This window comes from Epinephelus lanceolatus, chromosome 20 (assembly GCF_041903045.1).
Source record: "Epinephelus lanceolatus isolate andai-2023 chromosome 20, ASM4190304v1, whole genome shotgun sequence".
In the NCBI taxonomy this organism is placed as follows: Eukaryota; Metazoa; Chordata; class Actinopteri; order Perciformes; family Serranidae; genus Epinephelus; species Epinephelus lanceolatus.
This window is the reverse complement of record NC_135753.1, coordinates 20,688,496-20,703,546: the sequence shown is the minus strand read 5'-3', so window position 1 is coordinate 20,703,546 and position 15,051 is coordinate 20,688,496. Positions and strand designations below refer to the sequence as shown.

Here is a 15,051-nt window from a genome sequence, read left to right as displayed (position 1 = left end):
TACTGTTAACCACCTGCACCTGTTTCCCACAGTGCTTTGGGGGATATAAACAGGAAGTATGTTACTATGGAATCAGTTAGTCAGCTGTGTTCTACAGCTTTTTAGCATATATTTTTCGAAATTGGGACCTTTAAAGGTATGCCGGTACAGTATTAGCAGTACTTAAATGTAATTTACTCACTGATATACACATGGCTATCACTGGATTACTTCAACACTGGGGAAAAATGGGGAAAATGTAAGATTTGGAGTTTATCAAGCATCTTTTTTTCTTTGATTTGGAAGCAAGAATGATGTCCCCAGAAAGTGTAAGTCACATTGAATCTATAAATATGTTTATCATGTCTCTGTTTTCCAATTTGACTGAGTGAAGACTCTGAGAAAGAGCACAAATTTTGACCCAAAGTGGGCAGTTTGTGGAGAAAGTCTGAAAAAGAAAACTCTTGACAGCAGTTGTTTTACTCAACAATTCACACTTTTAACTTTTTTTGATAACTCCTGACAGATAAACTTGTTTCTTTGCCTTGTGTGGTCGGTTGTTTAGAAGAAGGATAAGAGGATGAAATAAAGAAGAAAAAGAACAAAAGCAGTCACTGCTGCTTATCATAAAGTACACTGACACTGACATTATATGCCTGCTGGGCATATGGACAACATGACAGTTTATATACATTTCAGTGTCACACATCAAACACCATGAAGTGGGATTTGATCATCTCTAATCAGCACAGCTTCAAGGCTTTTGTTAAACTATGAAAGGCAAGGAGAAAGATACAAATACTATCATGCATTTCAGTGTCTTGATCTTTTGATGGCATATTTCTGCAGCGGTTTGGAGATTAAAGTACAGCGGGATTAAAGAGACTCATGTTTGATATTTGACGGGTCAGGGATTGATTGAAAACTCCTCAAAGATGACAGAGATAACAGATTTCAGTTGCAAATACTTCATTCTAAAGGACAATAAATAGACAATATACACAGTATATTTCTCAGTATTGTACGTAATTTATCTATCTCAGTTGTATAAGATTCATTTTGTCAGTGAAAACACATTTTGCTCTGCTGCACAAATGCCCACAAGTACACTAGCTGCAAAACACTTCCTCTTGTTACATGAGTCCTCTGTGTTCGCTTCATCTCCCTGAATTCACAGCCAAAGTAATGTGATGCCGTCCATTCTCTGCTGTGTACCCACCTCCACAGGAGAGGGAGGGAAACAGGAAATTGCTTTTTGGGGGTAGCATTTCATGTATCTCCTAAATAGTTTCTCTGCTACCACACGGTGTGAGTTAGTCACTGATCAGAGCTTCGTTTCATGTTTTCCCACTGTAGGTGTGAAAGTGTATCTACCTGAGAGTTTTGTTTGCAACAAGGAACGCCAAGGTCAGAAAAAAAAAAAAGAAAAACGGAAAAGTGTGAAATCAAGGCAAACCACAGGTTTGAGCCAGAAGGAGAGTTATGACAGGGCAGTGGGAGGTGATGGGAGCTGAGGGGGTTACAGTGAGGGAGATTAATGAGTGTTGGTGGGATGTGGAGAGTCCCACCTGTTTCTGAAAGACACCACTGATAAGAGGTACAGGGCAACAGTATGAGTCCGTTTACCGTATGTTGAAATATAAGCTTTACTATGGACAGCATGACATCACCTCCACTGTTGCACGCTCTCATTTAGAGGGATTGCATTGGCCCATGGGGTTTGTTTGGCTGACATCTTGTACTGATGTCCACAGGAGTGGCACAGATAATCATAACTCCTGAACTAGACAACATACAAAGCCAGACCCATTTTTACCAGACACCAGTGATCAAATGGAAGGTGTTGGTGTCCAGGGTTCTCACTACTGCCAATGTGAAGCCCAACTTCCTGGCATGATGCAAGTGGAGTATAACCCTGCTGTCCGTCTCCTCCTGGTTGACTAACTGTGCATTCACACCAAAAGTGTCATGAGCGCCAGCAGTCGCTCAGGTCGCTGGCAGGGCTTGCAGAAGGGCTTGCAGAAGGGCTTGCAGAAGGCTGCCAAGGGGCGGGGCTTTAAAGCTGCGCTGCAGAAGATCTCTTTCTTTCTTTCACTGTCCTGCCTTGAGAATATTCATGGTCTGCAATTGGCTGCTGCTCGCTGCTGCTTCAGCGGCGGCGCTGCTCATTTGCATAAAGTTGAGCTTCACAGTGACGCTCTGGTTGCTGGCATCGCGCTGCTCGCTGCTGCCGACGCTCCAGACGCCCTTCGTAGCAAGCGTACATTGAAAATGAATGGCTGCCGGCCACTTATGACGCTCATGACACTTTTGGTGTGAATGCACAGTAAGGGCTTGGATCCCAGTGGCCTTGACATGAAATGGCACAAAACACCCCAGTGCATAGTATCTTATATTCTTGGCAAACAATCTGCCAACACAAGACCTCATTTAAGTCTCCTAGGTATGAATCAGTCAACTTATTTCTCCATCTGATTATGACATTAGCTGATGAGCTGTTCCCTCCGTGATAAAAGCAGCTGTCATGCACTTTGCCAACTGGGATGTTGCCTCCTTACTCCCCCAGACCTTGAGCATCAACTGGTAGAGCTGCTGCCTGTTGAGAGCATGAAGTCCTGGGGTTTCTTGGTGGCCACACCCTGCACTATGAACTTCTTAGAAAAGCAACACCTCACCCTCTCCTGTGCCTTGATGGAGTCAGGATGGTAGGAGTCCATTGAGAAGATCCTTTTGGCCACTATCTGTTTCAAGACCTGCAGACAGATTGCTCCAAATGTATGAGGCAGGTTTGTGAGGGCATGAAGGGGGCATTGAAGATCTTTGGGGTAGCGTATTTATCTGTCATCCAAGAGGGAGTGTAGCATGTTGGCTTTCTTGGTCTTGATGCCTATCTCTACACCTCTGTAGTGCTGATGTCTTACCAGTCATTTGAGGACAGGCTTTCTCCTGGACTGACCAGAGGCTGAAGGTCATCTTAGCTTGTGACAGCCTTTTGGGGACAGAGGCTTGTCCCATGATGAGGTCCTTTTCTGTTGGGCAGGACAGCTTTTGATGGAGGTGCTGGAAAGTTGGGTGTCACCTTCAGGGTCCAACGATGAGGTCCTCCTGTGTTGGGCAGGGCAGCTTTAGAGGGAACTCTTTGTGCCAGGAACCTTCAAGGTGCTGCTGGTGTTTGAGGTGAAGGGTGGTGGACTAACTTGAACTTCTCTAGTCTTTTCACAAGTTTCTCCACCTCAGTTGTAGTTGATTGAAGCTTGAATCCATCAGCTACCTTCTTGTCTGTTCAGTTTAACCTACTCTATCAAGTTTGACAGCCATCACTGAGACACGAGACGATCTCCTTGTTGTTGTTGGAGGAGAAGAAAGGATGAAATGCCCCATGGCACTCAGCTTAGTTAGAGTGGTAGAGATGAGGGAGGAGTCTGAGCTTGGGTTCCTGCTATTGTCAGCTTAGCCACCTTACGGGCCAGTACTGCCATCTGACTGCCCAGATGTAGCTTCTTCTCAAAGAAGGGACTCTCTTCGTCAAACGTCTGTTGACCCCTGTTGTTCTCCCACACAATGGGCCCGATCCTCCTTCCTCAAAGGGAGGATTATGATGACAAACCTTCAAACTGTCATTCAAAAAACATCAGAAGAAGCTTTGAATGTAAAAAAGTGACATTTGGTACGACCCTATGGCCATTACTTACTTAGCATACAAGATGTGGTGTATTGCCACTACATACTGAAACTGGAGGATAAAGAGAAGTGGATGAAAGGTCTGTGGTCTGCAGCCAGCATGATGTTGGAGATTAGATCTCACATTCGCCCCCAAAATACAAACAAATCATTAAACCTGTTGTATTTCATCACTTTCATTCTGCTGAGCTTTCTACTGCTTCAGTATATGCCAGTTAGACTGATTTCATTCAGCCACAAAAATTTTCTTAATATCTAAAATGTTAAGGAAATGTTGATGTTTACATTGCAGTAGCAGCTGAAAACAAGCATTTAATGAAATAATAGTCACAGTTTGCATATTGTCATTTTTAAATGGATGTGACAGAGTGTTAACAAGCTCTCCTGGCTGTGAGATAAGCTCACATGAAACTTTAATGATTCCAGAGGGGATTTTTAAGTGATTGGGCATGTGCTGTGTCACAGCTGAATATTTCACCACCCTGAGAACAGCAAATTATCTGAGCTAAATGGGAGCTTTGACACGACTGCAGACATTTGCACTCATCTCTCTCCCTAATCATTTTACCATCTCAAGTATGATAATGCAATCAGAAAGTCAGAAAAAATTCAAAGGAGGATTTCTAAATGTTTGTGATTAGCCATTTTGAGATCCACCTCTCTTGATTTTATTGGCGAGGCGTGTGAATGACTGGAAAATGCATTCATTGTGCGCTGAAGCAGATCCACCCACATAAAAGGAGCTGATGAGTTCAATTATGTGTGATGTCACTCTGTGATCTGTTGTCATTTTAAGCCCTTACTCCAAGGACATTGGATAATTAGCATGACGACCCTCTGTCAATTGTGTGTGTCTCTTTGTCTTGACCTGTATTCTTGTATCTCTTCTTGTACTTAGGAAGCTCCACTGCACAAGGAACTACATCCACATGCATCTCTTTGTGTCATTCATCCTGAAGGCCATCGCTGTGTTCATCAAGGATGTTGTCCTCTACGAGGTCGGGGAGGTGGACAACTGCTCTTCAGGCTCTGTGAGTTAATAACCCAAGACGCTGCTGTCGTTTGCTGTGGGTGTTGTGAGATGAAAGACTCGGGGATTCTTGCTGTCCTTGAACCCAGCCAAACTCCGTAAGAGGCTCAGTGAGTGAAGATGACAGTGATAGGCTTATTATCCACATTAAACCACCATTAATGAGAGACCTCCTCAGCTCAGATGGGGATGAAAAGATGGATCCCTGTAGTGCTGATGTTTGACAGCAGAGAAAGAGGGGACCTGAGTGCTTCTGTCAAATGACCACTCTCATTAATACAAGGACAAAATCAAGCCAAGTTATCAATTAGTTATGATTTAAAAGTTTTACAGTACATAATAAGAGCCTCAAGCAGGAGACAATTCTCAGTATCCTCTTTGACCACAAATAACTGAGTCAAGTGATGTATTTTATTGCTAAGGGATATGAATTAAATTACTTTTTGAGTCTGCTTTATTGCTCTGTTGCATCAGTAGATATTCTTGTGCATCATTAGTAGGAATTGTTTATTAGAGCCCAACTAATACTGGACTTTTGAGGCCAATCAGTGAGACTGGATTACCAACCTCAGAACTCCAGGGACCCCTAAAGTTCCTGGTTTACTGTGCTTAAATTTTGTTTGGGAGTTCGCAGCACTTAGGTACAATATCTACAGATATAACAAGGGTAGAATTAATCATTCGAGGCCCTGTGTCGTAGAGAGTCCCTGTGTCAACGTCTAGTTTTAAGACTCTAATTATTTCAGTTTTGTGCCGGTATAATACATATTCCGTATTTTAGTATTCCAGCATAGACAAACTGTGCAAGGAGAGGAAGAAAAGGTGGGTGAATGGGAACCCAGAGAAGGTTAATCCAGTCATGCCAATCACATTCATAGGTTTTTTTAAAGGTTTTTTAAACTGTCGAACTCAAGTCATGTGTAATGGATAACAAAAACAAGACAATTACTGAATATCTAAACACCATTCTAAGCAACCAGATATTGTGTTGATGGAGAAACAATATAAGACGGCAGTGGCAGCAATGACAGCAACATCAGGAAGAAATAACATAAGTAGTTTGCTCAAGAATACCAAGGACTGAAAGAGGAGCTAGAAAAGATGTGGGGAGTAAAGGCAACAGTGATGCCAGTGGTAATTGGAGCACTGGGGGCTGTGGCCCACAAACTGGGAGTGGCTTCACCCTCTTCCAGGTAACATTTGAGGTCTTTGTCCAGAAGAGTGTCCTAGGGACAGCTAAGGTACTGTGCAGAACGATCAAACTCCCAAGAGGCTTGAGGAAGACACACCACCAACCCCCATTGGGATGGGGATGAGAGTAGGGGATTCGTTATATCTATCTATGCATATATATATATATATATATATATATAACAGAGTGAATTGTTTACCTGAAAGACTGCTAATATAAGACTCTGATACTTTTCGACAACATCAAAATACAAGTGTGGATGCAACCACAACATATTAAGGACAGGTTGTAATCCAATTGGCAAAACCACAGAGACACATTGTGACCACATTAAACACAATAGCAAATGCAATTGTGTTTTCAATTCACATACAACAGCTACATGGGTGGAAATATATAATCCAGACTGTTCCAAACCAGTGCAGTTGCAGCCTTTGCCAGTTACTGAGCTACTAGCGAAAAGCTAGCAAGTAAGCTTACGAATATCCAAGACACTCTTGGATAAAGTGGCTGCTTTGACTTTGGTTCGACGAAAGTATACAAGCAGAACTTGGCAATTCATGCCACAACTGAGCCATTTAATTAACACTTTATTTAACCAGGAGGTCCCTTTAGATGGATGACTCTTTTGGGAGAGACCTGGGAGAGAAATGTAGGAGAGAGACATGGGAGACCTGGCCAAGAGAGCACACCAGTTACAGTTAAGAAATAAAACGCTACAGACAGGAAATACAGTCATCAAACACATAAGGAAAAGACTAAAACCAGCATAAATGAAGCAGTTGAATTCCTCAGTTACATGGACTTTTAACATGGAGCAATGGCTAAGCAAATGGTGGAGAACGGCTACAAACATTTGTTTATTTTAGCAAGACAGAGTGATTGTATCTCATTAAAGACACTGGAGACACAAACCTGGTGCTAATAGCAGTTGTAAATGTAACCAGGTTAAATCATATCTAGATACAGTCTGGATAGAAGATGTATTTTGATTCAAGGTGTTAAGGGGTCTCAGACAAAACTGCATTAGACAATAGCTGAAGATGTTAAACACATGGAACAAGGCTGCCCTTAAATAATGTGAGGGTTACAAGCCATTTATGCTTGGACTTATATCAAACCACAATGTTTGGATGTGTTCCCATCAGCTTTCCCCCACCACCTCGCTGCATACCGCTGAACCACAGACCATGATCTTTATGTTACATAATGTGGCCACACGACAAGAGGAGCCTCTGAGGGTATTTATTAACGCACTCTCTGTTGTGTTAATGGAAGTACTGGGTTGACGGGAGCCAGCTGCTGTCATGGGTCAGATGGAAACGACATTATAGGGACAGGTTTGGTGCTGCAAGGCTCATCATAACCCGGCAATACCTCCATTACAACTGTTGGCTCAGTTACTGTTGCTTCCAGTGTGTGTGTATAGGTGTGCATGTTGTGTTTGTGAATGTAGGTGTTGGCGTGCTTGGTTCGTTACCCTTCTTCCACTGTTGGATGTTTGCCGTAGTGACCCATTAGATTAGATTAGGGAGGAATATGACAAATGCATTATTTAAGGTACATGTGTGTTTGTTACTGTGTGTGAGTGTGTGTGAGGCATCATTCCTTCACATGCCACTGATGACAGGCTCTTTGAAATGGAGCTCCACCGAACAATTTGTACTGATTTGCATGCATTAGAAGTAGCAGAGAGCTTCAGACAACCCATCTGGGTCCATTTTCTTCCTCTCAAGATGCCAAGTGGGAATCAATTTGTACAGACGACCAAATCCCTGTCAGTTTCACTGCCAGCTGCTTTAATGAGCTCTCTGGAACTTTACCCCCATGTAGAAGTAGTGGATCTCAGAAAACAAACACAGGAAGGTAATTTTTTTATTTATATGTGTAAATTTCCACCCGTGGCCCAGGTGTATGAGATCCAACAAGCAAACTCACCCGCTATATATGAGAGGCAGAGCTGATACCAGGAGGTCTCACTACACTGATAACCTGCTTCAGCAAGTCGTCTTAATAACAGTAGAAGATGTGTGCAGATCTTATATTTTAAAGGGAACCTATTGTGCTCATTTTCAGGTTCATACTTATGTTTTGGGTTTCTCCTAGAACATGTTTAAGTGTTTAAAACTCATTATATTGTCCGTGCTGGGACACCTGTATTCACTCTCCGTCTGAGACGCTCTGTTTTAGTGCTTGTCTCTTTAAGCCCCCCTCCCGAAAAAACCCTGTCTGCTCTTATTTGACTGTGTTTCCAGCTCCTCCACATCTGAACTCCCGGCATCTCTGCACCATAATTTCAGCCGGGGGAATGACTGGAATAAAGCGGCACTTTCTACTGTTAAAAATCACCGATAAAAGCATCTAAACCTGGAGCAGATTACAATATTTTAAAATATCCATCATGAGCTGACGTCATTTTGTAGCCAAAGTAGAAAAATTGTTAAAACAGAGTATTCAGGATGATCTGAAGCCCGATGTTTTTGCTCACAGGGATTTCTTTTACATACGTTTACCTCATTATTTGAAACTTTGGCCACGTTTATGATGAACATCTAACACGGTAACATATATCCATCCATCCATTTTCGTAACCGCTTATCCTCTTGAGGGCTGGAGCCTATCCCAGCTGACATTGGGCGAGAGGCAGGGTACAACCTGGACAGGTCACCAGACTATCACATGGCTGACACATAGAGACAGACAACCATTCACATTTCACATTCACATTCACACCTATGGGCAACTTTAGACTGTGGGAGGAAGCCGGAGTACCCAGAGTAAACCCACGCTGACACAGGGAGAACATGCGAACTCTGCAAAGAAGGGCTCCCTCCTGGGATCAAACCAGGAATCCTCTTGCTGTGAGGCGACAGTGCTTACCACCACACCACAGTAACATATATAAGAAAATAAGAAAAAGAATAATAGGTCACCTTTAAGTAAAAGTAGCAATACAACTAAGTCCGTAGCTCCCCGTCACACCAGTTGCATCCAGCTACATGTTACCATGTCTGGTATTGATTGATGGTGCGCCAAAATGATTGTACGAATACATCTGGTACACATTTGCAGAATGTGTGTAAAATGTAAAGATCAATATTTTTTACAGATTTTTTGATACTTGATTTGTTAAAAAATGCTTATCATACAAAAATGTAGTAATGTCACAATGTAACTGGACCACACTGACTTCCTGACTCTGTTGCTGCCATAGCTAGGGGTTAGACCAGGGGTGTCCAAACTTTTTTGAATGGGGGCCAGATAGAACAACGTGAAAGTACCTGGGGGCCAACAGATTCTCTCATCAAATGGATTTAAAAAAAAAAAAATAGGGATGCACCGAAATGAAAATTTCTCACAAATATTGTTCACAAATCTGTCTAAATCTGTGTTAGTGCTCTCCTCTGCCGAGATAATCCATCCCACCTCACAGGTGTGGCATATCAAGATGCTGATTAGACAGCATGATTATTGCACAGGTGTGCTTTAGGCTGGCCACAATAAAAGGCCTGAAATGTGCAGTTTTGCTTTATTGGGGGGGGTCTGGGGGGGTCAGAAAACCAGTCAGTATCTGGTGTGACCACCATTTGCCTCACGCAGTGCAACACATCTCCTTCGCATAGAGTTGATCAGGTTGTTGATTGTGGTCCACTCCTCCATAACCCCACCGCCACCATGGGCCACTCAATCCACAACGTTGACATCAGCAAACCGCTCACCCACACAACGCCCCACACGCTGTCTACCATCTGCCCTGAACAGTGAAAACTGGGATTCATCCATGAAGAGAACACCTCTCCAATGTGCCAGATGCCATCGAATGTGAGCATTTGCCCACTCAAGTTGGTTACGACGACGAACTGCAGTCAGGTCGAGACCCCGATGAGGACGACGAGCATGCAGATGAGCTTCCCTGAGACGGTTTCTGACAGTTTGTGCAGAAATTCTTTGGTTATGCAAACCGATTGTTGCAGCAGCTGTCCGGGTGGCTGGTCTCAGACGATCTTGGAGGTGAACATGCTGGATGTGGAGGTCCTGTGCTGGTGTGGTTACATGTGGTCTGCGGTTGTGAGGCCAGTTGGATGTACTGCCAAATTGTCTGAAACGCCTTTGGAGACGACTTATGGTAGAGAAATGAACATTCAATTCACGGGCAACAGCTCTGGTGGACATTCCTGCAGTCAGCATGCCAATTGCACGCTCCCTCAAAACTTGCGACATCTGTGGCATTGTGCTGTGTCATAAAACTGAACATTTCAAAGTGGCCGTTTATTGTGGCCAGCCTAAAGCACACCTGTGCAATAATAATGCTGTCTATCAGCATCTTGATATGCCACACCTGTGAGGTGGGATGGATTATCTCAGCAAAGGAGAAGTGCTCACTAACACAGATTTTAGACAGATTTGTGAACAATATTTGTGAGAAATGGTCTTTTGTGTGTATAGAAAATGTTTTAGATCTTTGAGTTCAGCTCATGAAAAATGGGAGCAAAAACAAAAGTGTTGCGTTTATATTTTTGTTCAGTATATAATACATCAATGATATTTCAGTGGAATAAATTACTTATTGATTTATTCATACTTCAAAAACAGCATCAATAAGTGATTAACATAGGGGGGATTGAAATAAAATAAATAAATAAAATAAAAATCAACCAGCCACCCTCATCCCCTGACAAGTAAAGAACAGTCCCTTCATAAGTAAAGAACAGTCCCTAAAGTGCGGTGAGGTTTGTGGGCCGTTACCTGCCACAAAGAGAGAAATGTGAACGGCTCGTTTCTCTTCTGACACGTCACATACCTGTGTGCCGCCACGGCTCGGTTTTCCAGGTACTTTTGGGCAGTCATGACGCCAAGAAGAGGACATTATTGGAGCCGGATTTCTCAGTCGCAGTAAGCCTATGGCCGCCGTATTTGACAGGAATACATTCCTGTCTGTGTCTGTGACCCCCGTTCAACCCACAACCGGCGGGATTCGCCTTTCATTTCTGCTGCTGGTTGAAATCTGTACTCGCACAGCGTGCTGAATGATTTATTTTGCTCGAACAAAACTATTTTTAGTCGCAAATGTGAGTGCGGTGACGGATGGAGTAAAATATCGTAAAAAGTCAAGCCGAGGGCCGATTAAAATTGGCCCCCGGGCCAGACTTTGGGCATGCCTGGGTTAGATCCACTGGCCAATAGCCCACTGTGACGACTAAATTCGAGATACTACAGCCGCCAACTTAAGGTCAGTCCCCAGAGCCACTGCCTGCCCTCCCCCAAGCAGTTCATAGGTGGAGGGATCGCACTGTGTGGTAACTAGCTAACTCTTGTCTCATTTGTGGTCTGATAAACAGAGAGAGCTCTACAGTGTAATAAAATTAAATGAGTCAGTGTACAGTACAGGCCAAAAGTTTGGACACACCTTCTCATTCAATGCGTTTTCTTTATTTTCATGACTATTTACATTGTAGATTCTCACTGAAGGCATCAAAACTATGAATGAACACATGTGGAGTTACTTAACAAAAAAAGGTGAAATAACTGAAAACATGTTTTATATTCTAGTTTCTTCAAAATAGCCACCCTTTGGTCTGATTACTGCTTTGCACACTCTTGGCATTCTCTCCATGAGCTTCAAGAGGTAGTCACCTGAAATGGTTTCCACTTCACAGGTGTGCCTTATCAGGGTTAATTAGTGGAATTTCTTGCTTTATCAATGGGGTTGGGACCATCAGTTGTGTTGTGCAGAAGTCAGGTTAATACACAGCCGACAGCCCTATTGGACAACTGTTAAAATTCATATTATGGCAAGAACCAATCAGCTAACTAAAGAAAAACGAGTGGCCATCATTACTTTAAGAAATGAAGGTCAGTCAGTCCGGAAAATTGCAAAAACTTTAAATGTGTCCCCAAGTGGAGTCGCAAAAACCATCAAGCGCTACAACCAAACTGGCACACATGAGGACCGACCCAGGAAAGGAAGACCAAGAGTCACCTCTGCTTCTGAGGATAAGTTCATCCGAGTCACCAGCCTCAGAAATCGCAAGTTAACAGCAGCTCAGATCAGAGACCAGATGAATGCCACACAGAGTTCTAGCAGCAGACCCATCTCTAGAACAACTGTTAAGAGGAGACTGCGCGAATCAGGCCTTCATGGTCAAATAGCTGCTAGGAAACCACTGCTAAGGAGAGGCAACAAGCAGAAGAGATTTGTTTGGGCCAAGAAACACAAGGAATGGACATTAGACCAGTGGAAATCTGCGCTTTGGTCTGATGAGTCCAAATTTGAGATCTTTGGTTCCAACCGCCGTGTCTTTGTGAGACGCAGAAAAGGTGAACGGATGGATTCCACATGCCTGGTTCCCACTGTGAAGCATGGAGGAGGAGGTGTGATGGTGTGGGGGTGTTTTGCTGGTGACACTGTTGGGGATTTATTCAAAATTGAAGGCACACTGAACCAGCATGGCTACCACAGCATCCTGCAGCATGCCTTCCCATCCGGTTTGCGTTTAGTTGGACGATCATTTATTTTTCAACAGGACAATGACCCCAAACACACCTCCAGGCTGTGTAAGGGCTATTTGACCAAGAAGGAGAGTGATGGAGTGCTGCGGCAGATGACCTGGCCTCCACAGTCACCGGACCTGAACCCAATCGAGATGGTTTGGGGTGAGCTGGACCGCAGAGTGAAGGCAAAGGGGCCAACAAGTGCTAAACACCTCTGGGAACTCCTTCAAGACTGTTGGAAAACCATTTCAGGTGACTACCTCTTGAAGCTCATGGAGAGAATGCCAAGAGTGTGCAAAGCAGTAATCAGAGCAAAGGGTGGCTATTTTGAAGAAACTAGAATATAAAACATGTTTTCAGTTATTTCACCTTTTTTTGTTAAGTACATAACTCCACATGTGTTCATTCATAGTTTTGATGCCTTCAGTGAGAATCTACAATGTAAATAGTCATGAAAATAAAGAAAACGCATTGAATGAGAAGGTGTGTCCAAACTTTTGGCCTGTACTGTATGTATGGGAAACACTGGGTTACTGTGTGAAGCATGTGCATATGCCCGTATTCATCTGGTGAAAGGGTGTTTTTTGCCTTTTAAGAAAACTGCCCACCCCAGATTCAACAACCTAGTGAAATATCAGTGCACTAAACTTTGAGAAGCAGCCTGACGTCGATGTCTTCCATCTTCATTGATGATTAATGGTGCTCATGTTTCCATGAACAGTACAACTCCTCTGCAGGAGCTCAGGCATTACACCTCCCTACTCATTCATCATTCTTAGGACTTCAGGTTGAGACAAGAGGTGGGGCTTTCTCAGTGTAATATCATGGCTTGTTTGTCCTTGATTCTGTTCTAATGTCAGTGGATTGTTCCTGCTGTTGCCTCATTCATCCACTCTGTTTTGTGTCTTTATCATATTTGTGTTGCCTTCACTTCTCTGCCCTGCTATCCACACTGCCATATCTGTCAAGTGCTTCACTTTGTTCCTAATCACACTATGTTCTTTTCTCCCTCCTCGCAGTTCATCCTGTGTCTCGCATCTTGGTATATCTGCTAAAGTGCTAAATGCATTCACTCTCACGGAGTCATTTTCAATGGGCACAGTATTGATTTTTCTTATCTACTTGGTGCCCTCCCTGTAGGATCACTAGGATCCCAAAACAGCTTATATGTGGCTTATGAAATGTGTATCAGCTTTGGACCTGTGAGAGAGCCACACGCTCAACCCACCCACACCATTAGGAAAATGAACCTTTTATACCCATTCTTGTTGTGTAACAAGTTTAATAGCAGCCTCGCAGCGCGGTGTTCAGCAGCAGCAAACTGAATTCTGAATGAATTCACCCTTCCTGATGGAACTTTTGTGCTCTCAGCCAACCAGAATAGATCTGAGTGTGTTATCCTGCGTGGTTGTTTCAGTTGTTCCTTTCTTGTCCTTTCCCTCCCTGCAATATCTGCCGGAACATCTCTGCACTTTGTATTATATGTTGCCTGTATTGGTTATATCTCTTCGGTACCAACTGTCAGTGCAAATTATCTGATGCATAAAACGCAGTTTGGTAAAGAAACCAAAGTTCTGCATTTTTGAAATGATTCGATGGTCCCATTTTCTAATAAGTTACCCTTTACAGAGGTTTACATAAGTAGAAATTAATGGCTTTACTGGTTCATTAATACTTGATAGATTAGTTTTTATCAGTGGTGTGGTGGTAGTTGATGAGGTTAGTGTAATACTAAGTAGATAGGTATGTTACCAGGGAGGAAGTGGGAATACTCTCCTGCATATTCCAGTGGCTTTTAGCCTGATAGGTAAACAGCCAGGAAGGGAGATGGGTGTACCCTGTATACTAGTGTATACCCTCCACTACACCACTTGTTAGTACCCATTAATAAGCACAGCATCAGGGCAAATGTCTCTGGCTGTCTGGTCAATATTTTAATCAAAGTCGCAGTTGTAAATGTTAAGTTCTTACTGTAAAAAGTGACTTTTAGTTCTGGCTACTGTAAAATTACAAATCAAGTGTCACACTGCCTGCAGGAGGACAAACCAAAAGTTGTTCTTATCAATGGACTTATTGACCAATAATATGGCCACTATAGGTTCATATATTCTTTATAAATGTTGCCTTATTAATCAGTGGTACAGATCAGAGTTCTACATGGGTCTGATTTTCAAGACCCACTCCCGAACCAGAACTGTGACGTGGGATATCGCATCCACCTTGTCACCCGCCCAATAGTTTTACAACTCGACCTGTCACCACAAATCACCTTTTAACCATGCACTGTTTAAATAATTTGGTTAGGCAGCTAGCGCAAAAACAAAGAGAGGTGACACAAAGTTAGTAGTCAGGGGAATAACATGTTAAAACATTAAATTAAATTATTGATATTGTCATTTTATTTTAATATATTTCACATCGGACTGTAGCCTCGCAGCAAGAGGGTTTCTGGTGCGAGCCTTGGGGTGGAGGAGCCCTTCTGTGTGGAGTTTGCATGTTCTCCCCGTGTCAGCATGGGTTTTCTCTGGGTACTCCGGCTTCCTCCAACAGTCCAAAGACATGCAGGTTAATTGGTGACTCTAAATTGTCCGTAGGTGTGAATGTGAGTGTGAATGGTTGTCTGTCTCTATGTATCAGCCCTGTGATAGTCTGGGGACCTGTTCAGGGTGTACCCCGC

The 15,051-nt window shown here is 43.1% G+C and overlaps 1 protein-coding gene across 1 annotated transcript in view; it reads left to right on the top strand.

The window, feature by feature from the left end:
* The window catches only part of vipr1b (vasoactive intestinal peptide receptor 1b), a 67,735-nt gene that overhangs the window by 38,420 nt on the left and 14,264 nt on the right, over positions 1-15,051 (top strand). The window contains exon 6 of the mRNA XM_033638162.2: positions 4,559-4,691. Coding sequence (XP_033494053.1) covers positions 4,559-4,691 — 133 coding nt within the window. The remainder of the gene's footprint in view (positions 1-4,558; positions 4,692-15,051) is intronic.